Source organism: Poecilia reticulata, chromosome 19, assembly GCF_904066995.2.
Source record: "Poecilia reticulata chromosome 19, P_reticulata-male-v2, whole genome shotgun sequence".
In the NCBI taxonomy this organism is placed as follows: Eukaryota; Metazoa; Chordata; class Actinopteri; order Cyprinodontiformes; family Poeciliidae; genus Poecilia; species Poecilia reticulata.
Window position 1 is genome coordinate 11,972,540 of NC_088848.1, and position 24,335 is coordinate 11,996,874.

Sequence of the window (24,335 nt, forward strand, 5' to 3'; positions counted from 1 at the left end):
GAACCTCAATACATATCTGATTTAAAAAAAAGAAAGAAAAAAGACGTACAGCAGCCTTTCAATCTCCTACAATTATTCACCAAGTTCTGTTCATCAAAGCTCCCAGTCACCACTGTTGGGCTTGTCACTGTCCTGTTTAGAAGCTGTAACCATAACAGCAGCAGCTGTAATTTCTAAAATTATTTTCTACAATGTTTACAGTGCAGTGTAAAATATGTAAATGTAAGAGGTCACAACAGGGCATTCTATTAAATAGATACAACTCTGAAACACCCAAGTACGTTGTCCTTCACGTTTCAAAAATGTCCTGTCCTTTTCGCGAACATTGACATAAAAGTGTGCATGTAAATATTTTCATACATAAGCTTTATTTTGCCACTACATACCCAGCGTCTGCCAACAAAATCAAAAGACAAGCGTGTTTTGCAGCGGAGTGTATCTGGGTCGGAGTCGATGGAGTAGAAAGTGGCATTAGGGCTGTAATGAGTGGCTTCAGGTGAAGACAAGGGCAGATCACAGAGACTTGAGTGGAGCTCTTAAAAGCCTGAGTGGAAGTAGCTGCTTGCATCAGATCCAGAGGGAGATTATTCCAGAGTTCAGGTCTCAAAGTGCAAAAGTCAGCTTCTCTATTCCTCTGAAATACGGTTACAGGAACGGAGCTGAAGACCTGAAACGCATCTCAGGCACAGCTCTGATCTTGAGAGACAAACCAGAGATTAAAACGATACAATTTGACATCTTCTATTTGATTTTGAGAGTCACTAGCGACAAAATAGGACAATAAAGCTTATCTCCAGTAACAGATAACTTGAATGAGATATACAAAAAAAACAAACATTAATTTTGATAACAAACTTGTCCTCATCTTAACCCACAATAGGATGTTTGTGATAGATAAACATGTCCCCCTCTCCGGTAAGATAAATCTTAGCATCCATTGTATGAGAGCTTTAAACAGGCTCCCCGTCCTGAATAGATGTACTTCCATGAATCAGTACTGTGGCACCAGGCTGGAGCTCCAAAATTAGATTGAGATAAATCCTCTGTTTTCTGCAGAGCCAGACAGAAGGAGCACGTCTGTGCGGCTCCCATCCACCGGATCTTTTAAAATTGATCAATCTAAGGGTATTAGAAAATATAACTGATGCCTCTGGGCTGTTTTACAAAAACTAATGTCAGAAAAAAAAAAAACGCAAAGATGGCCTATTTGTAAAGGAGCAGTTGGTTTTTGTTAGAAATAAAATTGTAGTTTACGTTCATTATTGATTTTCAATTTTTTTCTTTTAATAAAAGTATTTTAATATTTAAGCAAGGTTAAAACTATTTTGTTGTTTTTTCATTAAGGATGGAAAGTTTTGAAGATGGAAAGAGATGTGAATGAGTCCTTGTGTGACTGAAGAAACTCAATGTGTCTCCAATCAGGGATGGAGGGAATACTTATCTAAAACGAGACAAATAATCAAACTAATAAAAAAATGAAGTAGAAACTAATAAAAGAAATGGCTGCAGAAAAGAGTTAATGTGCACTGGGAAAGACCGTCTTAGTTGACATAGTTTTAGGTAAAAATGCAGCAAAATTGAAGTGAAACAGAGCAGTGGGACCATAATGAGTCAGGACTGTATGAGAAAACTGTTTATGGATGGAGCTACAAATGTAGACACAATAAAAGCAATCTGTCCTCAGTCTATAAAATCTGATATAATAACCAAAAATATCAGGTGCTCTAGCTTCTACAGAAATGTGAAATAATCTCTGCGACGTGATTCCAAAATATCTCCGCAGCAGGGGTGCCCAGTCCTCCAGAGACACAATCCTGCAAGCTTTGGATGCTTCGCTTCTCCAACACACCTGGATAAAATCACTGGATTCCATCTCCGTTCGGTCATTCAGCTCTGCAGAATCCTGGTAACGGGCCTTTCATGTGAGTCAGGTGTGTTGGAGAACTGGACACAGACATTCCTGCTCTACAAAGTCACACCTTCTAACCTCAGTGATTCTTGAGAATAGGGGCAAAATGGGTTTTAATTTTACCATTTTTTTTATTTTTTATTATTTCTCAATCTTATGTATGCAAATATGACAAATAATGTTTTGGAAATGTAAAGATGCTAAGGTACAGGCTCCCAGTTGCAACATTTTTTTAAAAAATTAAATTTTTAATCGACCTGACCCAGAACTTTGTCATCACCATCTGACAAAAATAAATATAAAATGATTTTTAAAATACCCTATTAGTGATATTTTTACTCATTTTACAGACAAATGCTTCTCAAGAAACAAAATAAAAATTATTTAAAACAAAAAACAACAAAAAGTCCATCTGACGGAGTTGACAGAGTTGACAGTGCATGACGGAGTTGACACAGAACTGAAGATGGTGACAAACTAGTAAGTAAAATGAAAAACTTGATACATGTGAAGTAATGTAATTTATGAAAAATACATTAAAATGAATAAATTGCACATTTTAGTGAGATTTGACAACAATTTCACTGAAAGAGTCACAAAAACTGATGGAGTTGACATCTGACGGAGTTGACGAAATGCCAAGCTACCTCAATTTACATGATGTTATTCTGAAGGAGGCCATGTTGTAGTTCATCAGGTCCATGAAATCTTTACATTTTACCAAAGTTTTTATTTCACAAAAAGTTTTGTAAATTGTCAGTTATGGAGTTGACACATCATGGTTGTGACGAGCAACTTAGGAATAAAACAGAAGAAAAAACTAAAGAATAACATAAGCTAACCAGAGCTAACTAGCCCTCTCAGCAAAGGAAGAGAAAGGAAGAGGTCATGGGGTCCTCAGAAGTTCTGGTGCCCCCCAATAATGCCTGATTTTTTTTACATTCTTTTCATGTCTGACGGTGTTGACAAAAACTAGGGACACATTTCAATGGAGTTGGAAAATATATAAAAATGATTCATAATTTATAATTCAATTTATTGATAATTTTATAATTATTTATATATACTTAATTGTCATAATATATAATTTTAGTATTTCTTTAATTGTTTTAAACTATCATAATGTATTGAGTTCTGCTCCTGGACAAGGGCTTTTACAGGCATCACCCACCGACTACAATGTTTAAAATAAAAAAATATTCAGCAAAAACCTGGAAAATATACATTGTTGTGCTCACATGACCCAGGTTAGTTTAGTCAGATATTTGAAAAAATTATATTTTGTGTATATTTTATTCAAATTTTGTGCTTTATCCATAGGACCTGTTTTGTCCCTGTTTTCAAGAATCACTGACCTACTATGTTGTTTATCTGTTGCCGCTCTCTGCTAGTGTGTTATTATGACCCATATGTCATTTGAGCTCCAGATGATGCCATTCAACACATGAACCCAAGTGTCTGTTACAGAACGATGTGCCTGACCTGATTTCAGACATGTATGATACACAGCACTGTATGATTTCACTATTGTCATACTTCTGCAAACTGAAGGTGGACATGTCACTCTTTGATATATGCATGCCTTGAAAACAACCTCAACCTCTGCAAAGTTTTTTATAAAAGCTTTTAACTTTTTGTTTACAAAATTTGTGAATCTTCCTTGATCGGGACACCTGAATTAACTCCTCTGTTGAAATGTTATCCTTAATAAACAGGTTAAAAGATGTGACAAAATGCTTGTCATGATGCCGCTGGGTCCCCTACATGACTTGTGGCAAAATGTAAATCCGATTTTCTTTCTCTGCTTTGCATTGCTTTGTGATGCTTCATCACGTCAAATTCTTATAAAGTACATTGAAGTTTGTGTTTGCAACATGACGAAGTGTGAAAAATAAGGTAGAAAAAGATCAAATACTGCCTTGATATCTCAAGGCTCTCTTATTTAACAAGGCTGCTTTATTTTACTGTACCTGTTTCAGTGATTTATTTTCTGTTTAAAAACAGTAACACTACATTTAGCAGCTTCTGCTTGTTGCTGTACCATGTACATGTCCCAAATTATCATCTGTGTGAACAATTATTTCCCTAATTAACACATTACATTTGCCGCGGAACTTATAATTTTGTTCAATTTAACACAAGCAAAAAGGGGTGGGAGGGGGGGAAAGAAAAATCACACATATAATGAGCCAGAAAGGGGAAAAAAGCCAAAAAAAGGCTAAATGCTTTCGTTAACCTTCCTCCTGAGACTCTGTGCCTGGAAAGAAACTTAATTGGAGCAATCAACACATGCTAATCATTACCAGCTCCTCAACATATCTGATCCTGATCCTACACTTGAAGCGTGTTGTCAAACATATGCACGGAGGGGATGACAGACGTCCAGCGGGCGTTGTCCAGACCGCTCAGCCGCAGAGAGCTCTGACAGGTGCCCATGGCGCTGCACGCCCGTTCGTGACTCAGCCTGGAACAGCTATCTTTGCCGCTGCCCATCTCGCCCCTCCCGCAAACCCTTGCACCGTTTATTGCCAGGCTTGACTTTCCCCTTAATCGTCCCCCAGAGGGAGGCTGGTGGATTTTCACATGTGCGCCTGACAGTGTTGGAGCAGCTCCTGTTTGCTTGCGTAGATGCCCATTTCACTGAGTGGCTGTGAGTCTCCGGGTGTGTGCCAGTCTGGATGAAGAGAAGTCTGTGGGGGGGGGGTAGGTTTATTTAGAGAACTGCTGGCGGTCAGCAGGGTGGCTGAGCCCTCACTCCAGCTCGCCATCTCATCCACCAACAATAAATGCAATCTATGTTTTTGTGGAGCGAACTGCGGGTCAGAGGAGTGTTTGTTAAATAGCTCATGGATGCCAGTCGGTACACAGACAGAAGAAGGGTAAACGTAAAGTGGAGTAAAAGCGAGGTGAATGGCTGCTGTTGTTCCTCATAAGGATCGTGCCGCCAGTGAGACTCGAGAAGTAAATTATTACCTGAAAGTGGACGGCTCAGACCATTCAGGTGTGTGGCTCTGCAGAAACAAACAGCTGTTATAGTCAGAAAACACAGCCATCTGGAAAACTGGAATCGGTTCCCGTTTCTGCAGACGACTTGCAGGTTTTACAGTTCAGTGGAATGGGAACAGGATTTACTTTTTGATTAAAAAAAAACGAGGTGGTGGCAGAATTTTCCAGTAATAAATTAAAATTAAATGAATAAAAATCTATATACCTGGAACTTGTTTTGGAAATTCGAACTGTTAGGAGCAAAGCTTTGCTTCTGGAAGCAGCATTTGCTTTGTAATAATGAATCTTTTTTTTTTTCTTAAAAAAGGTAAATTAATCGTAACACGCCGACACGGTTAGACCCATTGGTTGGCCTTGTTGCCGGCAACCATGACAGCAGCTCACCTCCCTCAATGGATGAGAAGCTTCAGTTTTAGGTTTAAAATGAGTTTGTTTTGTGTCATAAGGAAAGTTTACGCCGCTACAGCGCTTTTTTTTCCGTCTTGCAGGTAATGCAGAAATGAATCGATGTAAAAAATCCAAATCCAAACAAAAAGGTTAATCAAGAGACTCCTGAAGTCTGCAATGTAATGTGCGGATCAGTGTGAGATCTGCAGCATGCTCTACTGAAGCAGGTAATGCTTGTCCAGATAAGAACAAACATCAGCTCTGCCAAAAGACTGTCCATGTCCAAAGTTGGACAGAGTATCTCTCTGCAGGTCTGCAGGCTGCTCTTCCCTGCAGTTGTGATGTTGTTCTGCTTTAACACACCTGATTTCATCTGATGCGTCTTTAAAAAGCGTCTGCTCAGCTCGATGTCCTGCTGAGGGAGTAATAAATCAGTTGAATTATGTGCATTGGAACAGCAGCACTACTAAGGCCACTGCTACACTTCTTCCTTTATGATCTTCCATTCATACCATTTTTCTTTAGTTGGGATCGCTAAGTAAGAACATTCTGAAAGTGACAGTTATATAAATTGTTTGTTTCTCCTTCCTTTTTATTATTATTATGTTGTTGTTTTTTTGCACATGGATGCAATATCAACTGGTAGGAAAATTTCAGTTTGTCAAGTACACTCAGCTGTAAATGGGGATCAAGATGGACCAGCGGTGCAACCTGAGTCTGTTGCAATGGAATATGTCAAACTACATAGCTTTACCTGTTCCTTAACCTCCAAAGAAAAATATTTAAATGATTTTTACTCAGGGATTTGCTGCATGTGTTGAAGAAACTAGAACACTAGAATTAACGTTAGCAGCAGTAATACGGGGGGCAAAAAAGTTTCCTCTGATCTGTTCGGTCTCTGACATCATTGTGGGAAAGAATTTTCTCATCTTTCCAACTTTGCTTCAGTTCATTAAGGTTTCCAGAGGTTTGGTTCTGCACCACAGCATTTTAAAGAAATTAATTGCATGGGCCATTGCAACACATATTCTTTTTCTCTTTTTGTTTGGGATCATCATCCTGTTGACGCAGTTTGAGACATGATTTATCTGTCAGATGTTTAACTGTCAAATAACTTTGTACACCACGGAGTTAATGGATGACATGTTTTCATGCTGTTTTTGGTTTTCTTGAAACATGGTACTTTGCATTACGTTTAAACTGTTGGTCTCATTTGCACGTAAGAATTAAACTGCCAGCGTTTGGAAATAAACTTAGGAGCAGTGTCTCGTGTAGACGAGAAAATGTTCTCGTTAAAGCGAGATGCAAAACTTGTAAAAACAAGACTTGTTTCTTATTAAAAACAAAATATATTTTCTTTCATTGAAGAAAGGTGGCAACAGTAAAACAGCAAGACCTTTTCGGATTTTGAAATGTCATTTTGAAGAAGCGGTGGGAAGGAATGAGCCCTTTCATGCATTTTTAAGAAGTTAGAATCAATCGGAGGAGTGCGATTTTATCTCGTTAAAATGAGAAATTTTGTCATTTTAATGAGTTTTTCATCTCTTTATGACAATGTTTTCTCATTTTAACGAGTAATTTTCTCGCTACAGCGAGATACTGTTCCTGAATTTATTTTCAAGCTGTGGCAGTAAATGTTTCCTTACAAATGGGACCAAAGTAGAGATGTTTGAACATAATGCAGTCGCATGTTTAGAGAAAACCAAAATGAGCATAACCATGTCATCTATCAACTCCTCATTGTACGAAGATATTCAACTGTCAGATATCTGACTATCTGTCTGACAGATGCATGCATTTGTCCATAAGACATTGTCTCAAAACGCTGATGGTTGCAGCGTTGTAAATCTGATTTGTGCCTCCATATTCTTTCAGAGAGAAGAGGTGTTTACCTTCAACCGCAGTCAGATTTTATTTAATAGTTACAAACTTGAAATGAGACCTGAGGTTATTGTCGCAAGAATATCTTCCTGCCTAATTCCCAGTGAGTAAAGATACATAATTTTTTTTAAATAAAACAACATCAGATGGCAAAATATAAAAAATGAAACATTTTAGCAGTCAAGTTACTTCCTGTCCAGCCTTTAATACCTAAATACTGTATTTTCTGCACCAGCTAACTTTATATACATTCTCCAGCTAACCTAAATGTCGTGAAGTAACCTGTCAAGAATATTGCAAGGCAAAATGTAATTTGTGCTTTAATGAACAGTTAAAAGGTAAACTCATGTTCTAAAAATGTCTGACTTTGCAGAAATAATAATAATTTAAAAAAATCCCAAAAAATCTCTCACCTATTTTTCTTGTATTTAAAAACTAGAAATAATTTTTAGCATCTTAGATGACCTGAAACTAGAAAAAAGTGGTCTGATTTAATGAGGTAAAACAAGTTGTGCACTTTTTTCTGTAGTTTATGTAAATATACAGTTAGTGCCTGAGTAGTTTAGTCATTTTCTTTTCTACTTGACTTGATGTGTTATTGAAAAAACATCCTCAAAACCTCTTTAACCTTTCTTGTCATGTATGAATTTTTCTAAGTTTTTCCTGACATTTGTATCCATGTTTGCTGCCTCCCCGGGCTCCGCTTGATGATCATTTGTTTGTGTGTCTGACTCATATGAAACGTCCTGTATGCACACGTAAACAGCTTTGATTTGTATAGTTTGTTTTGCCCCCACGGTTGTGCGAGAAACACTGCAGTTTGCTCTCAATTAGTGCAGATAACGTGTCCTTTTCTTCTGTGCTGATGCGGGCGTTAATTAGACCCCTGCTTCAGATGCGCAGAGGAGGAAGATGCTTCTTAGCCACAGACATTGATCCAATAGTATTGGAGCTCTAAGCCACTGTGACTAAATTTGGGTCAGCATATTTGCTTGCAAGGGGCGTACAATTACAGCCGCACTTCTGCTCTGTTCTGCGTTTTTAGCCGCAGAGGCGACCCTCTGTGTGAGATCGTATTTGTTACCAAGCAGCTTGTTTGTTTGCCCGGTGCGATGTTTAGAATTAAAATGCAAAGGGGATAATTTGGGCTCAGTTTTCATGGCGGGAGCATGTGCTCCAGTGGGACTTCTAACCTTGCTCTTGTCATACACATTATCATACAGAGGCAGATAACGAAGCAAATGTTACAAATATTATTTACCGTGTTTGCGTGCATCTCCTCAAACGAAGAGATGCGACGTGAGCCATCTCAGAGTCTCTGGAGGCATTTTTGGGGTGTTGTGATTGAAACTCTTGGCAGAAGTCCGGATTGACAGCAGCCTCTACATAAAATCAGCAGTTATTTTAGGGACCTTGAGCTTGCGACCCCGTGCAAAGGCACTTTACGACGCTGTCAGTGGCTCACATCCTGAGAGGACTGCGGGAGAATGGTAATAAAGAGGTGTTACTGCCACCGTCTCAGCAAAAGGCACAGTGGGAAATCTTATTTCGTCCATGTTGGCCAGCTGAAAGCATGCCCTGTAAATTTAATAAAGTGAGGTCCGGTTTCCCCACAAAACGTCAGGGATTAACCTTTAACTATGCGCAAACAATGCATAGCATCATCGTTTGGATTACTACTGGAGATAAACATTTTGTTAAATTGTCTAGTTTGTGTGTTTCCAGTAATTCTTTCTATGCGTGTTTACATTCTAGCATTTAACATGCTACAATTACATTTAATTTACTTGGCTCATTTTAGCTTAGCAAAGCACATTGACAGTGTAGCCTCACATAACACAGACACTGTTTGATTTGGCATTGTACAGAGAAAGTTTAGCTTAACATATTGAACATACATTTTGGCATAGCACAGAGAGTATAGATTTGCATCGGATGTCGTCATAGTGCAGATACAGTATCAAGTAGTGTAGCACGGGGACTCAAAACAGGAAAAGCTCTCCTGACTCCTTTTTATTTTAGGATTAAAATGTTTCAAAGGTTCAGAGAAATCAGATATATTCATTGTTCTCGACATGGTTGGTTATGGTCAAAGAGAAGAAATGAGAGAAGTTATGGCAAAGGACTTTCATTTGGCCTCTGTCACAGTGGAGGAAGCTCTTTAAGACTCACCTCCACTCCAGTGTTGAAACATCTATGGACTGTAGAGACGGCTGAGTCCTCTGCATAGTTAAAAACAAAAAAAAAGAAGTCTCAACTGGCAGGTACCAGGTCTGGCTCAGAGATGCTAAATTCATTGGACATTGTGGGGCATGTCATGAATGACATGCCTTTTCAATCTTGGCCAACAACAAATTTTCCATGGCAGACCAGGGTGGTGTTTTTATTTGGAGCCTTTTGAAAGAAATTAACAGAGGGGAGCAATTACACTTTTTAGCTGCAGTGGAAAAAGGACATTATGACTGACTGTCAAAGCTCGAACTAACAAAGAGCAGTGTAGTTTTTCCCCAGGTTGTGGAACAGAGGACCAGACCTTTATCCTTGCAGAGTCAATGAAGGGGTCATGGGAAATTGATTGCCCAGTCCACATGTGTTTCAAGGCTCTGAAAAATGATTATGACCATACTCCCCCGATGCATCCTTTTGGGGGTTTGCTGCAGGAGTTTGGGACGCTGCGGTCCCTTTACAAGCTTTCTGGTCCCGATGCGCCAAACCCAGAGCTGTGTAAGCATTCTGGATATTAAGTTCTTCATAATGCAGGGGGGACTCTGTCAGGGCTGCTTCTGGTTTTAATGGACAAAATCTCAAGGCATAGCCTGGTTTGAGAACCCCTGGATCTCATAGTTGCTGTTTCCAGATGTTGTGGTAATGATGGCATCATCAAGCTATGACCTTCAGAGGTCTCTGGAGCAATTCACAGTTGACTGGCATATTTCCTTGTTTTATTGGTTATGTAGTTTATCACATGGAATGTTTTCTGTTTTACTTTTAGTAGAGATGACAAGCTTGACAAGACTGTTGGAACAAAAGTACTACTGTTGTGAAGGCTCTTTCTAAATCCAGCTAATTTGATTCAGCTGTTATGTGCACTCGAACACATGCTCGGCAAATTCTATTAGAAGTAATGATTAAAGGAGACCCATTAAGCAAATTTTCTTTGCACATTTTGTACTTCCATTTGGGTCTTTACTGCTTCTAGAAACAGTCCAAGTGCTAAAAAAATAAATAAATAAAATCACCCAGCTGCTTTTTGGCAATAGCTAAATGTTTTGTTGGTGACTGGAAAACAAACCTTTTCAAAAACCTCCCAATTATTTAGTCACAATGAGTGGGCACTGCTTCTCACCTAGCAACCCAAGCTGAGCTCCGCTCACTTCATTTTTCGAAGATGAGCATGTTTGCCCAGCTGGTTCTATAAGTGTGTGCGCTGTACAATGGCTGCTGGAAAACACACGGGTTTTGTTGTTGTTTGTAATGAACAACATGTGTCCGTGCACATTTTCCCAGTCACGGAAAACAGGACTGCTTGGCGTCATTTAACTTTTCAATGGCAATGTCCCAGCCACATTGCCAGAGAAAATTGTACTTTGTGCAAATCCTTTCACGGGCTATTTTCAAAACAATCGACAGTACATGGCAGGATTTACCAGCGGACTTCCAGTATCCCTACTGCTTGTTGCCAGTCTGCAGATTAAAAACCTCCTGCAGTCCTAGCTTGACGTTCTGGAAGAGCAAGGCAGATGTCACGCTTGGACAACAGGAATGCGATGGGGGTGTGCCGTCAGCTTAAGAAACCATGGATTCTGCGTTAGTCCTAAGATGGTTTCCGCTGTACTTATTAATGAACGTCAAGGTATATTTGGTGTTTGACCTATTGCAGTTCTCCACAATTTTAGAGGGTGTCTCAAATATTTGCGACTCTCACCTACTCACACGCGGTTCAATAAAGAATACTATGACCTCTGCATCCGTCTTCAAGATGCACACATTGGATTATTTACAACCACCAGGGTCAACAGTCTCTGTGTGTCGATGGGTAGGATCAACAGGCCTATGGATTCACCGCCAAACATGTCACCATGACTGGGAGATGACAAGTGAGATCAAATTGTATTCACTATAGAATCTTGGTTTTGCTGACCACAGATGGCCCTTGTCTCTATGCATAACGTGGCAGTGTTGTGGAGAAATTCACCATGGTTACTTTGTGCATCAAGATGTGGGTCACCTCTGGTCATGATTTGAGGGACCCTGACAGCACAGCGCTACGTCAGTGCCACACTTCATCCTCTCATCTAACTTGTGCTGCAACAGCTCCCTGGTAGTCTTTTTAACAAGGCACGATCAGCAAGGTCTCCCAGTTCTACCCAGATCAAACATCTGTGGAATTGGCTCAGACCTGAACACTAACCATCAACACTCTGGATATCAAAGAATAGTTACAATAGCTGTGGGCCAACTTGTCACAGGGTAGGACACAGTGGTTGTTTTATACCATTCTGCATTGAATCATTAGCTTGTGTTGAATCATTAGCTTGTGTCTATCCCTGATTTGATGCAACACTGCAGACTACTGATAAGCTTAAAAATTTTAAATAAAACTCAAAAATCCTCTTTGTTAGTATCTCTAAAAGTTGGAGAAGATATTTCAAATATCAGCTGTACCTGAAAGATTTTGCCTTTATGCCTTAAGATCAGTTTGATTATTTCTTCAACTCTTAATAATTGCTGGTGTTAAAATCCACTTTTTAAAAAAACATCTATCTTGAATGCCACCATATTAATGAGTGATCATATTTTGGTTGCGCTTGGTAACTTGACTTCACGTCTTTCACTTTTCAGTTCAGTTTGGTTCAGAAATACTTTATTATCAATTACATGTTGTTGTAACTCGTATGATACAAGTTTGGTCAAAGAGTAGTCGTAAATGCTGATCTCTATAAGCAAGAAGGATCTCCTGTAGTTATTTTTGTGCAGTATGTTTTTGTCCTATTTCTCAGAAATTGAATTGGCGAGCTCAAAGAAAACAAAAAATAACCAGCAAAAGCCTGATTTGTGCATCTGTAACTATATGCAGTATGCTCTTTCTGCTTTGCCACGCTTCCTTTCTGAATCAGTGAGGCTTGTATTATCTTGAAATGCATCATTCCCCTCATAAACAAGAGACTTGGGTTAATATAGGCTGGAGAACAGCACTAGTGGAGCACCACATATGTGAAAGTTACCAATTCAATGTGTAACACTTCACCTCTGCACCTTCACCAGTCCTGGTCCTGAACTTGGATAATGAGCATTCTTCGTTCAGACCAGAGAATTTGATGTTTCAGTGTGATCTCGCATTTTGAGTGGCCAGATTTCTGAATCATTCTCCGTTTCACCTTAAAGCCTAAGCTAAAATGTACTAAGGCCCAGAAAGCACTGAATCGTCTCTAGGGCTGGTTATAATCCTTCCTTGTTTGATGGACATATACCATATTTTTCGGACTATAAGCCGCTACTTGTTTCCCACGTTTTGAATGATGCGGCTTTTCTGTGGATTTTTCTTCAACCACCAGGGGGCTCTTTAGCAGAAAGTGAATAATTGGAAGTCAAAAGTGGAAATCAAAGAAGAGAGAGCTAATTTTCATTTAGAACAAGCACATGCTAGCAACATGTACGACGGAGAAAGGTTTTCAAACTCATACCCCCTCATCATGAAAACCACACGAAGAATGATGCAGCTTTTAAGTTGAAGGCTATAGATCTGACAGTGCAGATCGACAGCCGCTGTACGTAAGCTCGGCGTGAACGAATCCATGGTTGGAGACGCAGGTTCTGCGTGAGGTGCGCTCTGTGGTCCTGAAAATACGGTAATTGAATTTTCTGGATACAGTACTGAACTTTTCTCTCTGATGATAGTTTCTTAATAAAGTCTCACTGACCCCAATGCAAAGATAACCACAACAGACATGCATCCCTTTCATAATGCAGCGCTGCCTGAAGGCTTGGTGATGGTTGACACTCAGTATTTGTTTTCATCCTTTTCCCATGAGCCATGTAATGACGGTTCTTTTAATTACTGTGTTAAGCAAAACATGATGAAATCAGTTTTCACTGGGATGCATTTCCTCACACAAACCTTCGTAGGGATGTAAGCCCCTCCCCATTGTTCTCTTTATAAGACTCGGCCTTTGTTCCATGTTGTTTTTACAAGCAATCCTGTGACTGTCCTGATGCCAGTTAATATAATTACCAGTGAGATTTTCCATGAGACGATTGCAATTGCATTACAAAGCCCCACTGTTTTCTCATCCCTGTCTCAAATATTTGTTGACTAAGCTACATGAGAATCTTACTGTATGCGTGATTCTTTTATTACTTATTGTCATCACCTTAAGTCAACTTTTATTTATAAAGACAGAGTGCAGGACAAGCCCTTTCTTTCCCCAAAGCCTTTCATCATCATGGGTTATTGTTTTATTTTGATTCTTTAGGGGAAGGGGGGTTTTCTTGCATGCTCAGAGGTTCCCTCTTTGCAGAAATAATCAGTTTTCATAGCGAAACCTGTGAAGATGCGTGCGATACTGTGCTTGAGAAATGTTTGTGTATCGTTTTCCGTGCTTACTGTGTCACCCTGCTCCCTTCTGTTTTGCTTGTCTCAGCCAAATGCATTCTAATGATACATCAGCACTCGACATGCACACGAGACACCGATATAAATCTTCCTCCTCACTTTTCCTTTGCGAAGCAACGGAGGTTCCCGAATCGCACAGCTCAGATCTTTCGCATCTGTAGCAGCAGGAAGCATCGCTAATTGTACAAGCAGCAAATGAAATTGTTGCCTTTGTCGTTAAATCAATCTTAATTAGCTGCGGCTATTAAACCCTTCTCCTCTCCTCAGATGCAAGCTGTCAGACAATGTCAAAAAGAAGAAGAAAGCCCACTTCATTACCTTATTACGTATGAGCTGCGTGGGGGAACAGACTGCATATGCTTAACTGCTATAAATCATTCTGAGCGCAGTGCCAGGAAGAATTCATTTCAAGGTCTCGCTGCTTTGTTTGAAAGGTTCAACATTTGTTCCTCAAAAGCTTCTGGCTGCACGACTGGGACGTCTTCGAGACTTGCTTAAAATTATCTCTGGAAAAGAATGGGATTGAATTGCAATGTATTTTACTTCAGTCATTAAGCAAGAAATTGAAACAAAAAATGCGTTTTGTAGCTGAGAAAAAAGTAAGGACACCATTTTGCGCCATTTTGGTTGAGCTAACTTCAATGAGCTGATTTCTTTTTTTTTTCTTTGTTTTAGCATCAAGCAGTCTTTGACACTAGTGTGAGAAATGATGTCAAAGAAAAGCTTGTCCCATTCCTGATATCTGAAGGTTTTTTATTTTTTTATTTTTTTTAACATACAACCTGTTTGAAATCCCTGCAGAGAATCTCAATGAAATCATGAACAAGGCCTGCACACAGACCTTACATTTTCTAATTGTTTTTATTCTCAAAACTTGTCATGTTCAATGAGCCAGTTCTGCTTCAACTTTGACCATTTTGACAGATCTCACATTTTCCTCCATTCATCTCTGACACAGTAGAATTCATGGTGCATTCTCTGATTGAGAGCTGGCCAAGTCATCCACCAAACATTAAACAGCTGCCGGACAGATCGTAGGAGGTTTAAAGCTTATTTCAAACATTTCCTCTGGTCTGATGTCCAGATAGTTAAACTCATGTGTCTAAAGAAAATCATTCCAGAAGTCCTGGTTTGTTCTCTCTGGCAAACTTACTCCATGTTGCATGTTTACTCAGAGACTCTCAAAGCTTGTTGCAAACAGTTTTTATTTTGACAAAACTTGAATTATCTTTAAAAAATTAAGAGATGCAGCTTTGAGTGGTATAAAAGTATATATTTGTAGCAAGTTTTCTCTATCTTTTTCCTTTTTGTTTGGGAATTCCCTTTTTTTTAACCTGTTGACTTGCAGCCTCCAGCAGCCACGGGCTCACAAACCCTCTATGAAAAGAACAGCGGGAACATTTTAAAGACTGCAATTTGCAGTGAGTTTAAAACCGTGTTTTTTAAGAGTGCCACACCTTGAAGCCATTTTCAAAACTATCCTCTGTGACCTCATTGATGCTTCTTTTTTATATTAGCTTCTGCACAATTGCTTTGCGCGCCAGCTTTGTTTTTCTAAATGGGACACAATGTGACTTTATTGCTTCGACTACAATATATTTGCATGAAGCCTGAGCAAGAGCCCCAAGGGCAGCTGTGTACTCTTTCAATGTTATGTAAATGTGGCTTGAGTAAAAGGTGAAAATTTGAGATTTTATGGAGAGCGGGGGTCTACAGATAAAATAAAAGCTGAATAAAATTGATTTCTCTCAGGGAAATGAAGTGGATAGAAATTAAATATAGATAAAAATTAAAAAAATAACGCAGGTGGTAAACTTTTACAGTGCACTCAAATCTTTTAAGATGCCCTTGAAAGTATTTTTGAAACTAACTTTATGAATTAGTTTTTTTTTTTTTTTTTTTTCAGACCGTTGAGTACACAACATTGTTCTGACTTTGACGTAATTCTCCACAGGCAGATTTTAAAGCTCTCTAGGATATTGCATTTGTGGTTTAGGGAATATCACAAGCCAGGTAATCTTGATTGGGTCTGACAGTCCCTTTACAGTGTCAACCTGCTATTTTTACCCAGCTCATTGAACATTAATGCCCTCAGGCAACCCAATCCCATTTTATCTCTGGCCCGCCCCAAACATTTTTAGTTATTAAAACATGCATTCAGGGTCATCAGCCCCCCCAGCTCCGGTATCCACCTTTATACTGATGGGATTTTTTTTCATATACACTCCTAAAGAGCTTATCTCTGAAGGAGATGCTGTTGTGAAGTTGTAATATTTCCCGATTTTGATATATTTGAATTTTTTTAACCACAAACGTCCCTTCTGCAAGAAAAAAAAGAAAGACTATCCGTCACTTGGAAGACATTCGACGACCCACGGAGGCGACCGGTCACAAGCTCAGGCTCCAAACTGTCTATTAAACCTCTGTGAAAAATATCCCTGTGCAGAACGAAGCGTCAGCTTTCGCCGCTCACCAGGCTGACAGAGAACCTGACCTGAAGATGAATAATCCCTCAAACCCGTGCTGAATTTTTTATGCTGCAGCCACGTAACATTATTATGGCAGAAGTAAGTCGGCACATGAAGATCGGCCGTAGCGCTCACGTTCACACCGCTCGAAGCCCGAGAGGGACATTTGCTCCCTAGCAGCATGACATTTATGATTATATCTGAAGAAAAAAAAAAAGATTGATCAGTATGAGAGCGAAGGGAATGAGTTACAGTAAAATCTAAAGGTTACATCTTTCAGATGCTTTCATGTCATTTCTGTATCTGCTTTAAAGAAGAGAAATTGTTTTTTTCTTGATTCTAAAAATGTATTCTGACTTTCAAATCCATTTCATTTAAAGGAAGTGAAAAGTGAAACGTTGCATCACCTTACAGATTTATTCTGGTTTTGCCTTTTTCTCAAGAAAAATGTCTTATTATAGAAGATAAGTAGATATGAAATGTTGTTTTTAAATTATATTTCATTTATATTTGAAAGCAGCTGTTTGTTAAATTATACCTTATGGGTAACACTTTATTTGAAGGGGGGTGAATAAGACTGACACGACACTGTCATAAACACATGTCATGAACATGAATAAGCCTTCATGAATATTTATGACTGTTGTCATAAAGCATCATTCGGTAAATAATGACACTTTTAATACAAAGTTGACATTATTCAAAATGTCTTTATTATGACTACTTGACATTAACCAATAAATCATTACTGATCTAAATTTGTTGTAAAAGTATTACTGATTGCACTTTAAAAATTAGGTAACTTTATGTTATTAAATGTAAAGTTTAAACAGTAAGGATTTCTTAGTTAATGTCAAGTTGTCATAACAAAGACATTTCGAATAATGTCAACTTTGTATTAAAAGTGTAATAATTTACCGAATGACGCTTTATGACAACAGTCATAAATATTCATGAAGGCTTATTCATGTTCATGAGAGGTGTTATGTCATGTTTATAAAAGTGTCATGACAGTCTTATTCACCCCCGTTCAAATAAAGTGTTACCAAATTATGTTATCAACATGTTTTTGAACAGCTACGTTTAATTTCCCACATGTTACTTGTGTACACATGTCTGATATTAATATTTGTAGTGACCTGCAATGTTAAAGTGTGATTAACAGGCAAAGGCAGAAGAAAATTGCAAGGGGAAAATACATTTCAGGCCCTAATTACCTGGTCATTTACAAAATACCAGACGCAGGAATTTACTGGTTTATAGCTAAGGTTATATTAGAAAAAGTTGTTCTCTTTATTTAACTTTAAATTACTTCTTTCTATGCCTTTGAGCTCCACATTGTCCTCTTTCCTTTCTTTCATTTAATGAATGTGCTGAGCTATGATCCAGCAAGTCTGCTTGAAAAATAGAATTTTCCTCATCATTTGTCACTTCTTTCATCACAGCTCCTTCCAATATTCCAGCTGCTCTATCAAGTGGTGGGTAGCATTTTTATTTCCTGCCAGAAAATAAATAAAACCCAAGCTTATTATTTGACTTTGGCCTTTTTTTTTTCCTCATTTAACAGTGGAGATGTTTTGAGAATATGCTGACAGTAATTGAGGCTAATGTGATGCGGCAATACATGTTTAATGTAGGTCATTTGAGAAGAATTCGGGGTTAAACGTACAATTTAACGGCAAAGTTGAGGCACAGAGTGGTACACTACCCTGAGAGCGAACGTGTGAAAAATCGCAGCTTTTACAAATACCTCTAGTGACATCTCTTCTTATTAATATCAAAATCAGAAAAAGGTCACGGTGACACAAAGAGCGGAAAATTCCATTTACAGACTTAGACAAATGTAGATGTGTGAAAACACACAAAAAAAATACTCCAGTATCATATGTATTTTATGGAGAACGTGTGCACAGAGAAAATAAAAATTCATTAAAATATTTTTTTCTCTGGGAAATGAAGAAATTACAGATTAAATATAGATAAAAAAAATACCCATGTCCATCTCTCCACCCAGATGTGTGGGTGCATTTCCCCTCCAGATCTCCTGGAGGAACATTGCTCGATTGCACGGCGTTGTGAAATTTTCTATGCCAGAACATTTGAAATGAAATTGTGGGTTTCAACAAAATGAAAATTTGAAAGCTTACGACCAAGAAAGCACAAATGATTAACCGTGACACAAAATATCTCATTCTAGAAACCCTACGTTTTAAGAAACCTGTGGGCTGAGCTGAAGAGACGAGAGCGGATAAAAAAGAGCTGAGTGGTCTAACGATACGTCTCTCCAAATGTTCCCACCTTGTGAAGTGTTATAGGAGAATACTAAGAGCCTTCCCATTAACAAAGATGTTTTCCTGAATTGATTATGCTGCTGCAAATGAACACTGAATTCCCCCCCAAGACGTTTTTACACATCTTTACAAGGAGCGCAATCGAATTTGTCTCATGGTGTATGTTACATTTCTAAGCTAGGTGCTAAAATATTACTCAAACAGAAAACAAGTCGCTTCAACCCTTATTAATAATCTCTTGTTTGTTTTTGTCTTGCTCTCTGTGCAGATAACGTTTATAGGAAATGTCTGGAAAATGGGACGTGGGCGCTGAAGGGGAACTACTCCATGTGTAAGGCCATACTTCATGAGGAGGTAAGACTTGACAGTGTGCTGTTTGCATGCATGTGTCCTGATTAATGGGGCCTTTTGGAGTTCGTCTTCAAAGCAGGGACCTTGCACTTTAATCAGAAAAAAAAAAAAAACAACAACAACAAAGGCAAGGTTAGGAGCGGAAGGAGCTGTTTGGCTTCAGGCGTATTTTTAGTAAATATGGACTCAGGGTTTGGTTTCTCAAAGATTGCGTCCTCAGAGACGCTCAAGGGGGGGGAAAAAAAAGTCTAAAAATAAAAGCATCGACTGTGCATCGCCCATGAGCGTCACTGGGAGGAATCTGCTTCAAAGCACAATGAGTGAGTTTGAATGTGCATTGTAGGATGACTTGCCTTGGTTGCATGACTTGTTTCATGGGTTAGTGGGAGCTCCTACTCCTTTTCATCAACTTTTTCCCTTTTTAAAACTGTTTCTTGTCTATATTCCATAAAATGAACAGCAGCAGTGATCGTTTCCCTCCTAACTGTTTTCCCTAGAGAGCTGCATGAATTCTGCTGCTCTGATCCCGCTATGCTCCAGATTTTTTATCCCTGCACATGTTGCACATATTTGCATTATTTTTTATTTTTTATTTTTTTTTGTCTCAGCCTCCACCTGGATGGTTCATTGTTATTACGTGACGAGCGCTTATTTTAATTAGGACAGACCTACCGACTGAACACTCTGACCCAAATCAAGCTGTGACAATTAGACGTCTGATGGATTTGCGCTGTATGTAAAATACAGAATTACACAATGGAAACATGTGACTCGGCACGCTTGCTTTGCTCCGCCCGACCATCTGTTGAATCCAAATTTTGCACATGCAGGCTGTGCAAATGGCGTACGTTTATCGATGATTATTCCCAGATAAGACGATCTTGAGTGTTGCATCAAGGGAAAGTGGTGGATGCTTCCCTGACTTCTGGATTTATTCCAGAAGTTTCACTTGTTGGCTATGTGCCCAGTCAGGCAAAACCAAGCAGTGTGTGGTTGTTTGAATCACTCATCTATCAGAACTATTTAGAAATGGACAAAGTATCAGCCCATCCTTTTGCTGCACACAAGTTAAGCTAAAACTGGAAGTGGAGGGTTTTCACCGACAGGTCTGGAGATTAGAAACTCTACAGATTCTTCTAGTGAAGAGAAGATGTGATCCAAGCAGAATGAAGAGTCATTCTTCTTTAGAATATTATCAAGAATCAAAACCGATCACAAGATGTTCTACTCTAGAAGTTCAGTTCGGCTTTGAGCACACTCAGAAAACGTGGTAAATATTAGCTGTAATCCGTCTTGGGAACACTGAGGCATTCCAAGGCGAGAGCCTGGAGATTTGCCCCAAGAGAAGAAAGTCCCAGCTTTTTTCTTCTTGCAACAGTTCTGAGGAGAGAGAGGGGGGAAAAAAAGCATATACCAGAATTAAAGGCAGGAAGTAGGTGGAACAAAATTACTTTATTAAATTAACTGGAAACAAAAGAAGCCGTCTTAGCAGTAAATCAAGAAGAAAAGCAGAGCTACGTGGGGGATGAAACGAACCATTGCAGTTTAGGACGACTGAGACGAGATGAGCATCTGACTGAATAGGCTGAGAGATTTAAAGACTAACAAAGGACAGGTGGGCTGATTAGCGACAGACCATCTGTCTGCAGAGATCAGAATGTAAGAAAGTAAACATAAACGAGCAAAGAAAAGAAAACAGGGGGACAGAACCTAATCAAAAAGATATAATGATATAACATCGAGAGAACAGTGAGAAGTATTTTCTCTGCAGCCGAGCTTCAAAAACTGAGCAAAATAAGAGTACCGGACTTAAAGTTGCTTCAGTCTCATCTCCGCTTATCTCAGATATTACCGTCGCGTTTGTTTGGCTTCAACAATTCACCATTCACCATCCTCGATTCCCATCGTCTGTTTTTTCCCTTCAGGAAAAGCAACTGCACAGTGCTGCTCTTATTGCTATCACCGTAGAAAATCAGGCATCTTCTGCGGTTCAGAGGTCGGATGAAAAGGAGATTGTTCTCCAGTTCTCATCTGATTTAAGATATTCCTTTGGGAAAGTTGCTGTGTGGCACAGTCGTCCGGAGTATTGATCAAATGTTGATTTAATGACGCTTTCCCTGCACATGAATTGTGAGCGCTTTAACCTCACAGCTACCTCTGTGACCATAAATCAATGATGAATTAACAGCTCCTGGTTGCGGGAGCGGGGCTGTGGAGGTGCGCAGGATGTGACTCTAATTCAAAGTGGAACCTCTTTGAATTATCCGTAGTAGTTTATGTTTTTTCAGCAGATACAAAGCTCTAAAACTAGCAACGCTGGTAAAAAAAAATACAAGATTACTGCTCTTGGTTGATGCTCGATGCTTTTCTTTTGAAGCTGGAGATAATCATAGAAATCATAGCTATCTGCTGAACTTTGTTTGTGGCTTTGAGCAGGAAGATTCTGGAGCTAAAAAGCACCAGAATTAGTACTTTACTGCATTTTTCTCGACTCCACTGATAGCTTGAATTCTTCGAGGCACGGACTACAGTAATGCAGAATAAGAGTCACCTAATCATGTGGTAGATGGCAGCTCAGCTTTGTGCGATGTCGTGCAACGTCTGTTTTCACCCAAAATATTATCAGTAAATCTGATGACTTTTTTTAAAAATCAAAGCACCGCAGTAACCTACAGCTGTGGATATGTGGTTGTTTGCGAGAAACTTTTTTATTAGTAAACTCAATAAGAAAGGATTGCGATTTGTTCCTTTTTTTCAGGAATGTCTTGGAATCCTTTAGGTTTTTTTTGTTTCTTTTTTGGCTGCTGATAGAAAGATTTCTTGCAGCCCTGAAGTCTCAATGCTCACGTGGCCACTTCACAACCTTTATGTTATTCTTCTTTGGTAGCTGCTTTGTTGGCTTAGCGGTGCACCATAAGTAATGCAAATTTAATTCAAAAATACTTTAGTTATCCCAAAGGGAAATTAATAGTTGTTTTAACTCATATTATGCAAGCATCTTTAAAGAATCACTATGAATGATAATGCTGTGCTGTGCGGTAGCAGTCAGTCTTGCAGCAAATCTGAGGAGGCCTCTGACTGAAGACTGTTGCTGGTTGACAGTGTCGTGACTCAATTTCCATGGAGCAGCAGCAACTTTCCAAAAATGTGTCCTTAATGACTCCATCAGTCGGTGGCGAGCACTGCTAATCCACCTCCTTTGCTTTTTCGCTCCTCTTTAAATCTCTGGCCGTGTGGTTAGAAAGTCGGGCAGAGAGACGAAGGAGATGGGGATATGATCAGTGGAAGAGACGGTATGAACTTCCTTCTTCCAATGATGGTGGGTTGAGTTGATGCATAATGGCCTGATTTACGTCTAATTCAGTCACAGCTCTTTCTCCAAAGCCATTAAAACACAATCTTCTTATTAACAAAAACAGTTTGTTTCTGAAGTACAGCTGTAGTTGTTCAGGGCTTTTTAAAAAAAAAAAATAATGTATCTGTTTTGGGAAATTATGGGAATGCAAGTTGTGAATACCCCCCCCCCCCCTATACATAGTATTTTTAGGTTTTATACAGAGTTGTGCAATAGATGAATCATAATCTTGTATGTAGTAATATAGGGTGTTTGTTATTTAAAGCACCAGACACAGAGATTCAGCATGACAGTACAATTTTTTTGTTTGTTGGATTGACTTTCACTCCCCTTGATGTAACAGAATTTGCTGGCTTAGTTGCAAAAGTTCAAATTTTGAGATACCGCAGGTTAGTCATGATCGATACTGCCCAAGAAGTATTTAGCAATATTACTGTAACTCCATTTTGTCCGGATCTGTTACTGTGCAGCACTATTTTTGTGAGTGTAAAATGACAACATTTGCCCCTTTGTGGTCTGCAAGGACTCTACCACAATTAGATGTGTGCAGAGTGGTTTGAAAAGCCTGAATATTGAGCTGTTAAGTACATTTTTTGTTATTTATCCTCTAAGAGACAGGACTTCATATTTCCTGTCAGGGGTTGCATGCGTTAGTGGAATCAGTATCTGCTGGTTTATTGACAGTAAGAAGCGTATAAAATATCACCTCCTTTGATATTTTTATCCTCTCTCTGCAGGCATGTCCTTTGGTTGCAGCCATCAAACATCTGCAGAGATGTAGAAACGCTGTTCCAACTGAAACCCGACAGTTAGGGCTTTTAAAAAAAAAAAAAAAGTTAGACTCTGATGTTCAATCGATCCAGACAGAAGATGGATATAGAGTGTCTGACCTTTGAAAATTGTTTGTTTTTTCCTGCTTTTGTAGCCGTGAAATAAATCACCAGCTGCCAGCCACAGAGTGACTGACACGGGGGGGGAAGGAGCTTCTCTGTGAAGGTGTTTGAGTCGGCATTTTTAAATGGCTGAATGTCGGGGGCATCTTAGATCTGAGCGAACAGAACCAAAACCAGCCAGAGGACGACACGTCGGTGTTGACTTTGATCCCTCGTTTTATTAATGAAGGAAGAAGTTGGTTCCGCGTGTGGCAGGAAACCTCAGTCGGAACCTTTAATTGTGCTGTCAGTCGTTCCACATGAACAACTAAAGCTATACCAACTCGACAATAAGCCGACTGCTGTGGAAATATGTACTGGAGGAAGCAAACGTTCAAAGGTCCTTCTAGGCAGACAAAATGAGTGGATCAAACGCTTATTAGGAAGTTTGTTTGAGAAGTAGATAAAACCATTATTCCCTTTTTGGGTGCTGCCTGCGGTTGTTTTCTCAGTGTCTTTGTGGTAGACAGAAAGTGTGTCAGGTTTAGTTTTGCCTCTCGTGGCCCACATACTTTGAGTCCTGAGGCTGGTGGTGAGAGGGTCTTATATTATCCTCTTGTTGTCCCACTCCTTCTCTTCTCTCAAGCCCATCCCTGGTCTCTGCATTTTAAAGCCCCATGTGTTCTTGAGTTATGTCCTGAAGGGTTACTCAGCTCGGCACAAGGCAGTGTCTGGTACTGGACTATTGAGTGTTTTTCAAGAAGAAGACCACCCTTTCTAACTTCTGCTTTCATTCCATAAAACTGCCGAAGCAAGCCGTGCTTAACGAGGTGTTTCTTTACATAAGTTTATTGGATATCTAGTGATTATAAGCTGGAAAAGCTCTAGTTGGAAAACAGCAGCTTGCTGAGAATAATTAGGTCAAACAAGTACTACATGCAGTCGAAAAGAAATTTTTCCCATTAGAGATTTCTGCTGGCTTTGTTTATCGTCTCACTTAAATGTTTCAGACCCTCAAGAAAAAGAAAAAGAAGAAAATCACAATATCAATCAAAGATAAGCTGAGTAAATCCTAAATCATTTTTTCAGTAATGATTTAATTAATTACAGGATTAAACCTATTCTAATCAACCTAGTTCTGTGTGAAAAGTAATTTCCCCAAAACGGATAACTGCTTGTGCTGCTTTTGGTGGCAAAAACTG

The 24,335-nt window shown here is 39.2% G+C and overlaps 1 protein-coding gene across 1 annotated transcript in view; it reads left to right on the top strand.

Annotated features, from left to right (window-relative positions):
• The window catches only part of LOC103481615 (corticotropin-releasing factor receptor 1-like), an 89,811-nt gene that overhangs the window by 30,931 nt on the left and 34,545 nt on the right, over nucleotides 1–24,335 (top strand). The window contains exon 5 of the mRNA XM_008437205.2: nucleotides 18,824–18,909. Coding sequence (XP_008435427.1) covers nucleotides 18,824–18,909 — 86 coding nt within the window. The remainder of the gene's footprint in view (nucleotides 1–18,823; nucleotides 18,910–24,335) is intronic.